The 17,619-nt window shown below is 39.4% G+C and overlaps 1 protein-coding gene across 2 annotated transcripts in view; it reads left to right on the top strand.

The window, feature by feature from the left end:
• The window catches only part of LOC131435359 (proton-coupled amino acid transporter-like protein pathetic), a 123,275-nt gene that overhangs the window by 53,211 nt on the left and 52,445 nt on the right, over positions 1-17,619 (top strand). Inside the window, exons 1-2 of one of the 2 annotated variants that reach the window (XM_058603166.1) lie at positions 9,267-9,406; positions 13,340-13,457. In XM_058603166.1, coding sequence (XP_058459149.1) covers positions 13,384-13,457 — 74 coding nt within the window. In that variant the 5' untranslated portion in view covers positions 9,267-9,406; positions 13,340-13,383. Of the gene's footprint in view, positions 1-9,266; positions 9,407-13,339; positions 13,458-17,619 lie in introns of those variants that run through there. The other variant, XM_058603167.1, reaches the window with a different exon arrangement.

Here is a 17,619-nt window from a genome sequence, read left to right as displayed (position 1 = left end):
GCAAAGTTTTTTTAGACTACTATCAATGTTTAGAAGGATTTCTTTGATTTTGATGAATACTTACTTTTTCACATGTTTTTATTTGTGATTTTTCACTTATTCAACTATTTTGATTTACTGTCTCGTTACAGAAGAGTAACTTTTTCATTTCAGCTCGCACGATTTCTAATGGAATCTCAATATTGAACGAAACCAGTTCAATATTTACATATCGACTATAGGTATCGTTAGAGATATAGACTGATAAAACTTTCGGTTACGGGCCACTAGGGTTAAAGCCGACAGAAATATTGATGTGAATTGTTATTTCGAGCCATAACTCCACTGGTACGACTGATGACCCATTCGGCAGTCAGCAATACAACCTTTAGGTATGAATGATAACCAGTCTTTGTAGTTGTGGTAGGATTTTTCGGAACAGGTTGGGTCATATTCTCCGTTTGTTGCTTTAGATACATGACATTGAAGTTGATTGTCGTGCGAGAGTAAAATTCTTGGCTTATACCTTGATAATACCTTGTTCCTCTAACAGACTTGTTCAGGCAGTATACTGGTTACCAGACTGTGCGGTTTAGTGCTTCCGAATCTGCGATTGATCGTTGACCTGCCGGGCCAATTTAATCGAAATGTTGTTAGCGGCTCTTAGATATATAAATTCCACATATTCAAGCAATCGATACCTACTTTACTACCGGTTTATATGGTGATTTCAAAGTCTACAGCACTTATCAACAGGGTTTCCGTATCTAATACACGGAACGACCGAAATTAGCTTTGCGCCTAATTCGTATTACTGTTTTTGAATTAGTTGATTTTAACAACAAAATTTCCAAAATAACTATAAAATTAGTTAAAATTGAGAATTTACTTTGCTGAAAAAAACTCTTATTTTTAGAGAATGTGTTTAGTTGGCGAATATCCCGGACACAAACCAGAAATATTTCAATCCTACAAAAATTCTCATTGACAACTAATTTTGTTACTAAAATCAGAAAATTTGTTTCTATTTATCCTGCACCATCATTACTGTAGGACAGCTCAAAGAAAACAAAAATGAAATTGGTTTTACTAACAAGTTTATTAGCCAAAAACTCATGAGAAGTGTCAAAGCAAAACAATCCATTAAAAAGCTAAAAGGGACAGTCTTGTTGAAGCTGCTCGCAAATTGTGTAGATGTTTTTCGGATGTGTTACAATATATCCATATATAAATTTCTAAACCGATATGTAAAAATGACGTAAACTGTCAGTGGAAAGTGTATTTATTCAGAATTTGTGCGCATTTGAAGCGATTGTGCGTAATAATGTTTTTACGCGGAACAGTGAAGTGAGTTTCGAATGTTGCACTCTAATTGTACATGTCAAATGATGTTTTTTGCCTTTCTCATATAGAAAGGTTATGCAATCACTTGAAAAACCGACCAGTGAAAATTGGCCCGGAGGGCCAAGTGTCATATACCATTCGACTCAGTCTCTCTCTCTCTCTCTCTCTCTCTCTCTCTCTCTCTCTCTCTCTCTCTCTCTCTCTCTCTCTCTCTCTCTCTCTCTCTCTCTCTCTCTCTCTCTCTCTCTCTCTCTCTCTCTCTCTCTCTCTCTCTCTCTCTCTCTCTCTCTCTCTCTCTCTCTCTCTCTCTCTCTCTCTCTCTCTCTCTCTCTCTCTCTCTCTCTCTCTCTCTCTCTCTCTCTCTCTCTCTCTCTCTCTCTCTCTCTCTCTCTCTCTCTCTCTCTGTGTGTGTGTGTATGTATGTGTGTGTGTGTATGTGTCAAATAATCTCACTAGGTTTTCTCGGAGATGGCTGAACCGATTTTGACAAACTAGGATTCAAATGAAAGGCCTCGTGGTCCCATACGGAATTCCTGAATTTCATCCGGATCCGACTTCCGGTTCCGGAGTTATAGGGTAAAGTGTGTTCAATATTGTACACCGTCACTTAAACCGGCGAAACAAAATACGTAAAAAAATTTCTAAACTGGTCTCAAAACTACACAAATCGATAGTCATTATCAGTAGGCAACTGAACAAACCGATTCCGGCTATCCTGGTTCCCGGTGTCCGGTTCCGGAAGTACCGGAAATAGTGGTCATATATATAAAAATGGATCTCACTCACTTTTCTCAGCGATGGTTTGACCGATTTCTACAAACTTAAATTCAAATGAAAGGTCTTCCGGTGCCATACGGAATTCCTGAATTTCATCCGGATCCGACTCCCGGTTCCGGAGTTATAGGGTAAAGTGTGTTCAATATTGTACACCGTCACTTAAACCGGCGAAACAAAATACGTAAAAAAATTCTAAACTGGTCTCAAAACTACACAAATCGATAGTCATTATCAGTAGGCAACTAAACAAACCGATTCCGGCTATCCTGGTTCCCGGTATCCGGTTCCGGAAGTACCGGAAATAGTGGTCATATATATAAAAATGGATCTCACTCACTTTTCTCAGCGATGGTTTGACCGATTTCTACAAACTTAAATTCAAATGAAAGGTCTTCCGGTCCCATACGGAATTCCTGAATTTCATCCGGATCCGACTCCCGGTTCCGGAGTTATAGGGTAAAGTGTGTTCAATATTGTACACCGTCACTTAAACCGGCGAAACAAAATACGTAAAAAAATTCTAAACTGGTCTCAAAACTACACAAATCGATAGTCATTATCAGTAGGCAACTGAACAAACCGATTCCGGCTATCCTGGTTCCCGGTGTCCGGTTCCGGAAGTACCGGAAATAGTGGTCATATATATAAAAATGGATCTCACTCACTTTTCTCAGCGATGGTTTGACCGATTTCTACAAACTTAAATTCAAATGAAAGGTCTTCCGGTGCCATACGGAATTCCTGAATTTCATCCGGATCCGACTCCCGGTTCCGGAGTTATAGGGTAAAGTGTGTTCAATATTGTACACCGTCACTTAAACCGGCGAAACAAAATACGTAAAAAAATTCTAAACTGGTCTCAAAACTACACAAATCGATAGTCATTATCAGTAGGCAACTAAACAAACCGATTCCGGCTATCCTGGTTCCCGGTATCCGGTTCCGGAAGTAGCGGAAATAGTGGTCATATATATATATAAATGGATCTCACTCACTTTTCTCAGCGATGGTTTGACCGATTTCCACAAACTTAAATTCAAATGAAAGGTCTTCCGGTCCCATACGGAATTCCTGAATTTCATCCGGATCCGACTTCCGGTTCCGGAGTTATAGGGTAAAGTGTGTTCAATATTGTACACCGTCACTTAAACCGGCGAAACAAAATACGTAAAAAAAACTTCTAAACTGGTCTCAAAACTACACAAATCGATAGTCATTATCAGTAGGCAACTAAACAAACCGATTCCGGCTATCCTGGTTCCCGGTGTCCGGTTCCGGAAGTACCGGAAATAGTGGTCATATATATAAAAATGGATCTCACTCACTTTTCTCAGCGATGGTTTGACCGATTTCCACAAACTTAAATTCAAATGAAAGGTCTTCCGGTCCCATACGGAATTCCACAATTTCATCCGGATCCGACTTCCGGTTCCGGAGTTATAGGGTAAAGTGTGTTCAATATTGTACACCGTCACTTAAACCGGCGAAACAAAATACGTAAAAAAATTTCTAAACTGGTCTCAAAAGTACACAAATCGATAGTCATTATCAGTAGGCAACTAAACAAACCGATTCCGGCTATCCTGGTTCCCGGTGTCCGGTTCCGGAAGTAGCGGAAATAGTGGTCATATATATAAAAATGGATCTCACTCACTTTTCTCAGCGATGGTTTGACCGATTTCCACAAACTTAAATTCAAATGAAAGGTCTTCCGGTCCCATACGGAATTCCTGAATTTCATCCGGATCCGACTTCCGGTTCCGGAGTTATAGGGTAAAGTGTGTTCAATATTGTACACCGTCACTTAAACCGGCGAAACAAAACACGTAAAAAAATTTCTAAACTGGTCTCAAAACTACACAAATCGATAGTCATTATCAGTAGGCAACTAAACAAACCGATTCCGGCTATCCTGGTTCCCGGTATCCGGTTCCGGAAGTAGCGGAAATAGTGGTCATATATATAAAAATGGATCTCACTCACTTTTCTCAGCGATGGTTTGACCGATTTCCACAAACTTAAATTCAAATGGAAGGTCTTCCGGTCCCATACGGAATTCCTGAATTTCATCCGGATCCGACTTCCGGTTCCGGAGTTATAGGGTAAAGTGTGTTCAATATTGTACACCGTCACTTAAACCGGCGAAACAAAAAACGTAAAAAAATTTCTAAACTGGTCTCAAAAGTACACAAATCGATAGTCATTATCAGTAGGCAACTAAACAAACCGATTCCGGCTATCCTGGTTCCCGGTGTCCGGTTCCGGAAGTAGCGGAAATAGTGGTCATGTATATAAAAATGGATCTCACTCACTTTTCTCAGCGATGGTTTGACCGATTTCCACAAACTTAAATTCAAATGAAAGGTCTTCCGGTCCCATACGGAATTCCTGAATTTCATCCGGATCCGACTTCCGGTTCCGGAGTTGTAGGGTAAAGTGTGTTCAATATTGTACACCGTCACTTAAACCGGCGAAACAAAATACGTAAAAAAATTTCTAAACTGGTCTCAAAAGTACACAAATTTATAGTCATTATCAGTAGGCAACTAAACAAACCGATTCCGGCTATCCTGGTTCCCGGTGTCCGGTTCCGGAAGTAGCGGAAATAGTGGTCATATATATAAAAATGGATCTTACTCACTTTTCTCAGCGATGGTTTGACCGATTTCCACAAACTTAAATTCAAATGAAAGGTCTTCCGGTCCCATACGGAATTCCTGAATTTCATCCGGATCCGACTTCCGGTTCCGGAGTTATAGGGTAAAGTGTGTTCAATATTGTACACCGTCACTTAAACCGGCGAAACAAAAAACGTAAAAAAATTCTAAACTGGTCTCAAAACTACACAAATCGATAGTCATTATCAGTAGGCAACTAAACAAACCGATTCCGGCTATCCTGTTCCGGAAAGTGCATATAATAGTGATCTTATTTCGTTTTCTTAAGGATGGCTTACGCAATCAAAGCACTCTTTTATTCTGTATGTTATGCATAAACAATCTCTTGGTTTCTTTCAAAACTCGAAGAGAATTTTTTCGAATAGAATACCACAATATTATATGTACATGAGAAAGGCATCATTACACCACTAGGTGGATTAAAACAGGTTTTGTATCTTCCGAGTGCTTAAAGTTTTCAGTGAGAGAGTCGATTTCGTGAAGTCGAATGAAGAAAACAGCGATTTAGAAGAAAAATGTTCAAAAAGAAGTTTATGTTTCGCTTATGTCTTTTTCTCCAATACAACATCGTGTTTATACCTGCCAATATAGAAAAGACAACCGCGACTGAAATTTTGCTCGACAGTAGTGTGCCATCTAGTGGCTAGTAGTCATTACGGTGTTAACGTTTTTTCGGTGACAAAGCGCCATATAGCTGCAAATTTCAGAAACCAATTCAACCATTTATGTTGGTTGAAAACAACGTTTATATCTCTAATTCAACTAACAAATTAGTTGAATGGATATGAAGTGTGCCTTAGCTAAGAAATGACAGCACGTTTAATTGGTGAATTCAACTAAAAAAATAGCTATTTCAACAAATATTTTATTATTATTAAGGGAATGAGAATCAAAAAATCTAAATTAGCAAACGTAAGATTTTTTTAGTTGTCTCAAAAAATAACTAACTAAAATCAGAAAATCAACTAATTTTTTCGTCAAAATGCTGATTTCGATCTTTCCGTGTACATTTCAGTATATTCTAAACACGGATCCTTCACTGCAGATCCTTTAGGTTCGTTCGCAAAAACTTGAATCGTTAATACATTTGTATGTGGATTTAATAGAATGACTACAGGGAAGAACATCAAAATAAATGCTATTAAGTCGTTTAATGTCTTTTATGAATTGTGTTTCCACGTGATGTGTGTACAGTATTCCTTTACGTCTGTTTGTACTAAACAAAAGACACTTGTAAATAGTTTCAATCCTGGGAGAAATTCGTTTCACTTCTTCTTTTAAGTTATGCACAATCTCTTCGGTCCCTTTTCTTGCCACTGAAGTCTTTTATTTCATCAAGGACAGATGCCAAATGCTACTAAAATAGAACGGAGCAATTGTGTTGCTGCAGAAGCGGTAGCAGACTTCTGGACATCAGAACTAATTGGCTCAAGTGGCACGTTCCGCTAGTTAGTTGGACATTTGTGCCTTGAAGGAATATATGATCTGTCATGCGCGTATTCCAGCCCAAAAGGCTATTTAAAGTCTGTTTTGTGATCATAAGCTGGTTATCGTCGACACTGCGCTTATAACGATCGGAAGTGAGCGTGAGGGAAGAAGTCAATCCCGCGATTTTCTCAGATTAGCTACGTCAAAAGACTACGCAAGGTTTGTATACTCTTATTATAAAAAATAAAGCCTTGGTATTACATTAATCTGGTGGAATTTTGACCTTCTGTTTCAACAGACTTCGCAGCCGATTCAGAGTGTACAGAATCATTGCATGGCTGGTGCTACGATTCTACTGACATACTCTTATTATGCGATTACTAAATTACTCTGAACTACAACAGCCTGTCTTGACGTAGGTTTCATCTTCATGTTTCACGTATTCGATTTGTCGATTTGTTTTGCCTATCATCACGATTTCAAGACATCACTTTTTCCAAGTACTTTTACCACGTTGGTGACAGTTAATTCGGCCACATCGAACAATTTTGCTAATTTGACGTGCAAGTAGTTCGGATTTTTGTAATACCTGAGCAACATTTCGACGCGTTGTTCCTTTTACTTCGATTCCATTTCCATATCCGAAGGGCAAATGTCAAAATCAAACAGTATGCATGATGCTTCATCTTCTAAATGAGGGATGTTGTTTGTCTAATGTGCAACGACCATTCAAAGGCTCGATTTTGCACTTCTGGTGAAACCTTCAACGAGTGAACACGTTGTGTTGGGTTAGTTTTGTGCTTTTCATCCGTACTTAGGCGGTTTCACCTTGTCACGCAGCGAGGTTTGCACTTGTAGTCCAGTGAAAAGTAAGTCCATTGGATCATAAACGAAAATTAACTGCCATCAATCGGTGTCATATCAAGTGAGGTGACACCACCCAGAAGTGGAGAAGAAGAAGAAGAAATACTCGATTTCAAATCATCTAGCGATACACGTACCAGCCTAATTTTTTTTTTCCTGAAAACCCGTGTTCGAGCATTATCTGCCACAGATGGTTAAGTTGTAGGTTGTATTACAGTAACTTAACAAGAATTCTTCGTTCCGTCGTTGGACGATCTTCACGAAAACTTATCAAGTGTTCGCCGACGCGAACTCCGCAAGTGGTTTCAGTCTTTTGAACAGAATACGTGAAAGGCTCAATCCCCCAGTAATTTTGCCCTTTTGTGCGGATCGTATTACTTACGATAGCGTTTAGACTAATGCGGTTTTCGCTTGATGCCAAACCGAACCCAGTTTCCACTCTAACTGCTGTCAAACCGTTTGTTTGAAGCCAGTTTCGAGCCTAGTTTCAACGTTGTTGAACTGAAAATCGAGTCAGTTTCGAACCTGGTTTTTATATCAGGTTTGCTCAACCTCTCGTTGCTAAGTGCGAAATCAACACAGTTTCGTGAAAAGTGTTTGTTTGATGAAACTACCATGGGTCAGTTTCAGTTTTCTCAAGCGAAAACGACATAAGTTTGACGTTTATATCGTATCTCGTGATAGCGAAAGAGTGAAGGAGACAGCAAAACAAGCAGCATGAGAAGTTCGGTGACCTATGTGAAATTCAGTATTAATTTAGAGGCAATGCGAACTCCAGGACACAAACAGAACGAGTTTCGCCGCCAACTGATCGATTTGGTAATCAATGACACGATTTAGTAAGAAAGAGCGAAATAAAGTTATACATAATACGATAAACTAAAACATAGAATTTTTCGGGTATTCCAGTATAAACAGTAATCAGTAACTAATTAGTAGTAGGGGAGACCGGGCCGGTAATGACCACTTTTGATCTTGCGCTTAAAATAGTGCGGAAAATAATAATTTTACTCAGAATGATGAGGTTGATTTGTTCTGATTTTGACGTCCGACAGCACGTGTGACAGTTTCGATTATGAAGGTATGAAACTAATCTTGACAGACATTGACGGCGGAAGTGATCGTCTGAATTGTACTTAAAACTGTTTGAGGTTAGGTATTTCGTGCTCAAAACAAACTAATTTCAAAATGGCGACTTTGGAAACTTTTTTCGGAGATACGACAATATAACCCTCTACTGTGAAAGTTCGGTTACTGCATTTTCAATGCTACCAAGGTTGTGACGAGTATGCAACTCTGTAATCTCTTTTTCAGATATTTAGATAGTAACGGAATGAACTAATATTTGGTATGTTTGAGGATGTTTACTGAAACTACCAACGTTCGATTAATTGTATAACCTGTCAATATTTGTACGGGTGTTAGTGATCTGGTTAGGTCTGGATGCGACACAATGAAAAGATACCCGATAGGGCAATGAAGTGGTTTCTTCCATGATGTGGCAAGTATCGTTCATCGATTAACAGATATAGGCAGGTGTATATCCGGTGTGAGCCGGCCGACTTGTATTGCGAAATACTGATTCTTGAATTCATTTTTTGTCAATAATGGTCAATGATTGGTTCGCACTATCGATAAGCAGATCAAGGTTGAAATTCAAAGTACGCTCAGTCCTCCGGAAAACTTTCCGCTCATTCGGAATCCTTTACTATTCCAGCCGGCTTGAATTAGTAATCGGGTCAATATTCTCACGGACATATATCATGATCACTGCTATCAATCCTTGATTGCTCCAGTGAATGATATTACGTACCGAGTAGTTTGACGTGATTTATCTCTAAGTCCTCTTCAAAATCTTTTGAAATCAGCCGGAACCGAGTGATTCGAAATACCCGTAACTAGTCCCAACCAGAACGTGCAGCCACTGAATAGCTCTCTTGGAGATCGGGCTTGTTCAGACATCCCACTTACCGCCGGTACAAGGAATATATTTATTTTATAGTGAGACTATGATGAATCGATACAGATAATGTGAATTATAGCGGCCTATTGTGTGTTGGTATCAACAATGTATATACGGCATATCGAGCAGATTGTATGGATGTTGTCATATGTACATACGGGGTTGGCTCCCCGCTACTGTCGTCTGATAGGAATCCACGACGTTGTGACTTCTGATACGGACTTCGATTGACAAATTTTGCGTTCAGTCGTTCGCGGATTCGTGTCGAGTGCGGTACGGTTTCCTCTCTGTTCCCGAATAGTTCTGCGAACATCTCGGGTGGTCGGTTATTCTAGGTGTATATTAGATGTACCCTATCTGTAGATATCCGAAGGTAATCATTGTGGACAATAGATTCTAGTAATTGTTTTTTTACATCGCAATTCCTCACTTATTAAAGATGAGATGATTTAGTTTCGTGGCTAAACAGGTACTACGCAACTAAATCATGCGTTACTAAAAGCAAAGTGATGATAAAGTGCAGTAGTTCCTGGAATATTACAATGACTCCGAAAGTACGCGATATTCTGATGAATGTTGTTCCTCAAATTACGGAAGGTTCAACAGAATAGTAACTCAATCGATTCCATTTTAATTGAAGAAATATAATCTTTTTATCTGAGAAAGTCAGAGGAATGAAGGTGAAAAAAGACTCTTCTCGAAAAATATCCAAGTTTAAGTTGGAAAATTATGAAACTCTCAGGGAATAAATTAATAAATTAGTTATGTTGTGGAAAAGTTTGTTTCTTCAAGCTTCTCTCTTTGGTTGAATGCTTGCATCTTGTACTTAACGCCAACCATCGAATTCAGTGCAACACTTGCTCCTGTTTTCTGGATCTCTTCATAACCGCTGTTTTCTGGATCTCTTCATAACTGGGCGAGACTCTGATTAGTTGGTGGATTAGTCTCCTTCGGCACAAAAACTACACTGTTGGCTCCGTACTAGGCCATCACCATCGGTTTCGTGTAATAGTACGATGCAAATTCGCACAGCAGACACTTTTGGAGATATTATTCTTGGCCTTTGACGGTGCCGATCGTTATGGCCTGCAGAATTGGCCGCGCCTGCTGATCGCCTGCCACACAAAGCAATTCTTTGCAAATTTATCGACCTACTTATTCCAGAACATCCAGGAGAAAATCAGCCACCAATTTTTTTTTCATCTATTTTTTCGGTAAAGAACTCGAAAATATTCAACAACTGCAAAATCTAATAAAGATACAAAAATTCGTCCAAGCCATAAAATATGCGTTTTTCAAATAAGCGATTCCATAAAACAACCTCTAAAGTTAGTTTCATGAAAAAAGTTAAAAATCATTAAAAATCAAACTGGGGCCTAATTTTTTTTTATTGAAAAAAGAAGCCTTAGGGGCTTAATTCAATCTTGGTAAAGTTTCAGAGTGGAAAGATCAATACTTTCGGAGCAGTGAATTTTTCAATCACGACCCGCACGGGCGGAGCGTACCGCAGCGCAGCTAGCTCGGATACGGACTTAACTTTTCGACACATGTCGCGCCACTGATCGAATCCTAACTTTGATAGTTTATTGTTGACAAGGTTTCAGTTAAGATTGCGGTGTAAAAATGAACTAAAAAATTACAATCGTTGCAGAAATCCATTTAACTTTAAGACTCATGTTAGCAAAAATCAATAACATTCGTTTCGTCGGGTTTCTCCTTTCCTTCTTGAGAAATTCCATTTTTGCAATTAAATGATGTTTTGTGTGCACCGTGTGTTTTCTGTAAAATATGAATATTTATGATTTCAATATAAAGATATCAAAAGTTTGATAAAACAATTAGTTTTTACTTTCTGTTCCCGGAATCGCAATAATCCTTTTTTCCCACGAGATTCCCTACTTTCGTAGCAAAATATCTTGATATGTTTTGTGGCAATCCAGTTAAAATTCTCATTCTCTTGGATTTAGTGGCGTCTTTTGTATGAAATTTTTGTTTTAATTCGGAAAGATAACCGGAAGGCAAATATAATTCATTCTTAAAAGGCAATCGATATTTTAAAATTTCAGAAATGCAATGTTATAATGTAAGTAAATGTAAGAATCACTTCTGTATAGTCGCTGAATATAGATACATTGTCATCATTGTCATCAATCTCAGAGGATACAGAATCTGTGATTACTATTGCATCAGCAGAATTTTCCCTCACAGCTGAATAATGAAAATTGCATCGTTTCGCAACTTTTCGAAAACTGTACGTCAACATTTTTTTAAAACTCACGTAAATCCTTTGCCCCAATTTTACTCGCTTTCTGCCTACACGGTGCACACAAAACATCATTTGCTTGCAAAAAATCGAATTTCTCAAGAAGGGAAGGAGAAACCCGATGAAACGGATGTTTTTGATTTTTACTAACATGAGTTTTAAAATTAAATGGATTTCAGCAACGAACTTGGATTTTTGAATTCATTTTTATACCGCGATTTTAACTGAAACGTTGTCAACAATAAACTGTCAAAGTTAGGATTCGATCAGTGGCGCGACATGTGTCAACAAGTTAAGCCCGTATCCGAGCGAGTTGCGCTGTGGTATGCTCCGCGCGTGCGGGTCGTAATTAAAAATTCACTGCTTCGAGAGTATCAATCTTTACATTCTGTACCAAGATTGGGTTAAGCCCTTAAGGCTTCTTTTTTCAATTATAAAAAGAAAAAAATTAGGCCCAAGTTTGATTTTTTTAAAATGATTTTTAACTTTTTCCTTGAAACTAACTTTAAAGGTTGTTTTATGGAATCGCTTATTTGAAAGCTAAGGAAAAAACCTGTTTTAATCCACCTAGTGGTGTAATGATGCCTTTCTCACTATTCAAAACTTTTCTCTTCGATTTTTGAAAGAAACCAAGGAGTTGCTTTTGAATTTACTAGTATAACATACAGAATGAAACAGTGCTTTGCTCGCAAAGGTCATCCTTAAGAAAACGAAGTGGGTTCACTATTATATACACTTCCGGCACCGGAACCCGAGAATCGGTATAATCGAAGTCGGTTCGTACGGCCAATAACTAACATGACGTACAAACTCTACTAGTTTTTATTCAAATTTTGAAGATTTTATACGATGATTTAAATGTTTGTTGTATCCGAAAATATGCAGTAATTTTTGGTAGGACCATTAGACCCTAAGATTGGAATAACGGTTTTGAGTCCAGTTTACAACATTATTATATTCAACACACTTTACCCTATAACGTCAGAAATTCCGTATGGGACCGTGAGACCTTTCATTTGAATCTAAGTTTGTTGAAATCGGTCAAACCATCGCTGAGAAAAGTGAGTGAGATCTATTTCGGTATACATGGCCACTATTTCCGGTGCTTTCGGAACCGGATACCGGGAACCAGGATAGCCGGATTCGGTTTGTTTAGTTGCCTACTGATAATGACTACCGATTTGTGTAGTTTTGAGATCAGTTTAGGAATTTTTTTACGTTTTTTGTTTCGCCGGCTTAAGTGACGGTGTACAATATTGAACACACTTTACCCTATAACTCCGGAACCGGAAGTCGGATCCTGGCACGCGCGAATTTGACATTTATCACCCCTACTTCTATGTAAGAAATTCGATGCGGACTCGCCTGAGGGCGCCATGCTCGTAAAAAAGAATGTTGTTACCGATGATTTGTTCGGGAAATGTGAGAGCTGGATATCTTGTTAATATGATGTCTTTGGTAGTAAGAAACCTTGCAGTTGAAGATTTCGCTTATTCCATCCAATTATGTTTTACATATTCCAATCGAATTGAAAAGAACTGCTATCTCCAAAAAATTTTCTGAACGTCATTATAATGAAGCAGTTTAGTAATCAAATTCGGGACTATCATTGAAGAAGCATTAGCAACAATAATAATCGGCGTTTCCCACCCGTCTTGATCTTGTCGATATCATTTTACGCAAATAGTTCGATAGCAAATTTCTCAATGTAGGGCTATTGTACCAATAGTCACCTCATTAGTAGAGTCACCAAGTTATTTCACCGACCTCTCGACTTAATTTGTTAATCCATCGAGCAGAGACAACAGATCTTACTCTAACTAATGATTTTCGTATATGAGATGACTACTGGAGCTGAGATTACCCTATCATGACACCTGTTTGCAAACAATTTGCGTTGCTGTACATGATACCATCGCTAACCAGCCGAATCAACAGAATGTAATAGTCCAATTGACACCTACCGTTAAAAGTCATTTAACCATAGTTAGTTGAAATGTCTAATGCAAACAATATATTTTTTCTCTCTCCCTATTCACATAGAATCGATACGAATTTCGGTAGCGACTGCCTGCATCATCGCAAAAATGGACGAGAAAAAAGTGAAAACAAACCCCGAGCCGATGGTGCCCCATTTTGTGGCCAGTGATTTCAATTCCACGTAAGTATCCGGGACTGTCGTTCCTTATATATTTAGAAGTGATGCTAATTATTTTTAAGTTTATATAGAAATATGGTCAGGTTCGGGTGTAAGGAACTGGTTGCAATCGATCGGAATATTCGCCAGATTTTGCTTCCTATTCTCAGGACCCGATAGTACGACGTTTCGATTATGGGACCAGTAGCTTATCGCCTGAACTATCGATCCGAAATATTATCATGTTTTTATTGCCCGCGGTAGCCGACTACCGAGAATGCTTTGAAATGTTCGGGTGTTATGGATTTTTTTTTATTTATTTGCAGTAGGGAAAAGCCCGGTGGAGTTCAGGAATCAGGAATCAGAACAAATTGGCTCAAATGGCACGTTCCCCTTGATATTTGGAGATTTGTGCCTTGCCATCAATTTGTTTTTAGCATCATTTTCCCGATATATAAGAGGGAAGGATTGAAAGGAAATGGTAAGGGTTGGACTAGGAGGATGGGAAAAATTGACGACACAAAAACACATAAAAGCAGAAGTAAATTCTGCACCCCTAAGGGATGCTGAACAATCTGCTGAGGATCACATTTAGTGGAAGCAGAAGGAAATTCTGAACCTCTACGAGGTCCCGAACAGTCTGCTGTTAATAAAACCTCCAACCCCCGAGAGGATTTAGAGATCTTACAAAAGCGACACCATTCTGCACTCCCGGAAGAATGCAGAACGACTCGCAGTATGTACGAGCAGAAGTAAATGCGGTACCCCCCAGAGGATGCCAAACAATCTGCCAAACCCTATTTAAGGTGAATACAGAAGGGATTCATTCACTCCAGGAAGAACGATGAACCCTTCTGACTATAGCTCCTTACCACATTGGGTGAGAAACGAGAGAATATCCTTCAATTTTAGCTCCGCATACACAGACTCAACCATGTATGGAGAACCAAAAACCCGGATACGTAGCTGCGTCAATGCGGGACAGTTACATATCAGATGATATGAAGTACCATAATCGCATTCACACAAATCACACGAATAATACTCAGCACGTTGAATAGTAGCCATGTGATAATTGAGTTTGCAATGTCCAGTCAGAGCTCTGACCAGAATACTGCAATGATGCTTGGAAAAATGCAGTAGACACTTAGACATTTACAGATTTAAATCTGGTAGAAATGCTTTTGTCTGAGCGCAAGTTTGCAAGCTGCGCCAGTAGCTGGCATATTTGGATGCAGCCCAAGAACGTATCTTGTGCTTTATCCAACTAGTTGAAAGTGGTAAAGCTGGTTCAGGACCAACGAAATCATTCGTTGCACCAGCTCTAGCCAACTCATCAGCCCATTCATTTCCAGTAATACCAGAATGGCCGGGTACCCATATGAAGTAAACAGCATTTGAAATGCTGAGGTCTTCAATTTGAGTTCGACATGCGATCACTAGATTCGACCGTGAGTCATTCGAACTGAGTGCTTTTAAGGCTGCCTGACTGTCGGAACAAAAATAAATACGTTTACCACAGATCCTCTGCTGAAGTGCCGATTGTACTCCACACAGAATTGCGTAGATTTCTGCTTGGAACACAGTACAGTATCTACCAAGTGAATGAGACTGCTCCAGCCTATTTCACGACAGTAGATACCAGCACCAGCACGACCATTCAACAGAGAACCGTCCGTAAAACAAACTATGTGTTCATCAAGTTGTCGTTCCAGACAACCAGACAATCATTCCTAACGAAGAGGATAGCTCACATTGAATGTTTTAAAAGGAAAACTGCATGTGAGAGTTAGGTCACTAGGAGCGAGTAAATACTCATCCCACGGAACCATTTGAGACCACAAGCGAGTGTGACTGGTAGCATATTCTAATGGGTTACTGTTCCAAAGCCCTGTAACCCTAAGACGGTATGCACAAGATAATGCTTCTTGTTTTAGGAACACATGTAGTGGTTTAATGCACAGTAGCGCCTCTAGAGCAGCAGTAGGAGTTGTCGTGAATGCTCCTGTCATCGCCATTAGGACCATCCTTTGGAGATGATTTAGCTTTGACTGAACTGTCGCGACTTCTCCTTTCTGCCACCATACAAGACATCCATATGCTAAAATTGGTCTAACGATAGTTGTGTAGATCCAATGAATATATCTGGGTTTGAGTCCCCATGATTTTCCAAAAGCTCGTCTGCATTGGCCGAAAGCCATGCAAGCTCTTTTAATCCTGAAGTCAATGTGAGCAGACCAATTCAGTTTTGAGTCAAGAATAACCCCGACGTATTTAACTTGATCGACCACAGTGACCCCTGAACCAAAGAACTGCAACGGACGAGCTCCTGTAATTATCCTACGATGAGTGAAAAGCACCATTGATGTTTTGCCCGGATTTACAGATAATCCAAACCTGACAACACCATTGTTCAACAGATCGCAGGGCTTGCTGCATTAAATCAAAGAGAGTGTTAATGCTTATACCGGTCATCAATATATGATAATCGTCGGCAAAACCATAAGTCGGAAATCCAAGGTTATTAAGTTTCCTTAACAAACTATCAGCGACTAGGTTCCATAAAAGTGGGGATAGTACACCACCTTGAGGACACCCACAGACACTCAGCTTTCTAATCTCTGGCCTGCCGAAGCGATGATCAAAGAAGTTGATTGCTAAGCATTGCGTGTATCCAGTAAGGGAAAAACCCAAGATATTCCGTTCACGACTGCAATGTTTAACCTCCTGCAGCCATTCAGCCATCGGCACGGAAATACACCTTGACTTAGGAGTTCCTATTTTTGTGGCCTTTTACGACATGGAATAGGAAACCAGTGGATCAATTCTTGGTAAAAAATAATTCCGCCGGATGCCACACGGCTTACCTGTTTGGTGGACTTATACCACCGGTACAGGTGGACCGTAGCGTTATTCTTAGCAGTTGGGAAACCGCTACCGACACTATACGGCTATCTAGGCTGCTCAGAGAGGGAAGTTAACATTGATGGTCAACTTCCATGGATGGCCGAGCAGCCGGTAGCTAATTATTTTTAAGTTTATATAGAAATATGGTCAGGTTCGGGTGTAAGGAACTGGTTGCAATCGATCGGAATATTCGCCAGATTTTGCTTCCTATTCTCAGGACCCGATAGTACGACGTTTCGATTATGGGACCAGTAGCTTATCGCCTGAACTATCGATCCGAAATATTATCATGTTTTTATTGCCCGCGGTAGCCGACTACCGAGAATGCTTTGAAATGTTCGGGTGTTATGGATTTTTTTTATTTATTTGGAGTAGGGAAAAGCCCGGTGGAGTTAGTTTCTTGCTTTGTTTTTGCAAACTTGCTCTCCAACAGGCATAAAACCTCCAGACAAGACAACCGAGGCATATTCGAGTGTAGAGCGAATTCTTTAAATACCTCTGTTACCCTACTCCTTGAAATTTAATTTAGTGTCCAGGAGGACACCAAGGTCCTCCAAAGACAAAGACAGATGTACATTCCAGAACAATTTGTGAAAACAGAGCATTTGGTGGCGTTCAAAACCATTCTGTTGACATTACACCAATGAGTCAAATCATTCAACTGCGCTTGTAGGAATTCGGCGTCAGCTATGGATTTGACGACATGAAATAATTTGAAATCATCGACGAACGTTTCATACACTTGATCGAAAAATTTAGATTCTTGAGATGAAGTAGAAAAATAACCGTTTAAGGTAACAGCGAATGGTAAGGTGGTCACATCTTGAACTGAGGTGTTCAGTTTCTGTTGCAAGGCCCCAACCACGCGTTTGTGATTGTTCTGGTTACCATGATGGCTTTTTCCCAGATTTTTGCTTCCGATCAACAGACAGACGTTATACGAACCATTATAGGATACCAGAAACCGTGGAATTTAAATTATTATTCACTAAGTATAATCAATACACATTGAACTATGCCGCAAAATTTCAATAATTTTAACCAACGGATCAAAAGTTAGACCAATTTAATGTGTGTTGATTTCGGACGGTACACCTTTTAGAATCACCACGTAAAAACATCAAAAACCTTTAGAACATCAAAAACCTCAAGAATTCGGAATACAGTAACCCGAACGAAATATAGCACAAAGAAAATTGCGAAATAATGTTTTCTACACAAAAACCTCGAGATTTTATCCAACAGCAATACAAAAATTTAGCGTGACGCAGCACAGTGT

Source organism: Malaya genurostris, chromosome 3, assembly GCF_030247185.1.
Source record: "Malaya genurostris strain Urasoe2022 chromosome 3, Malgen_1.1, whole genome shotgun sequence".
Lineage (NCBI taxonomy): Eukaryota > Metazoa > Arthropoda > Insecta > Diptera > Culicidae > Malaya > Malaya genurostris.
This window is presented reverse-complemented; position numbering and strand designations above follow the sequence as displayed.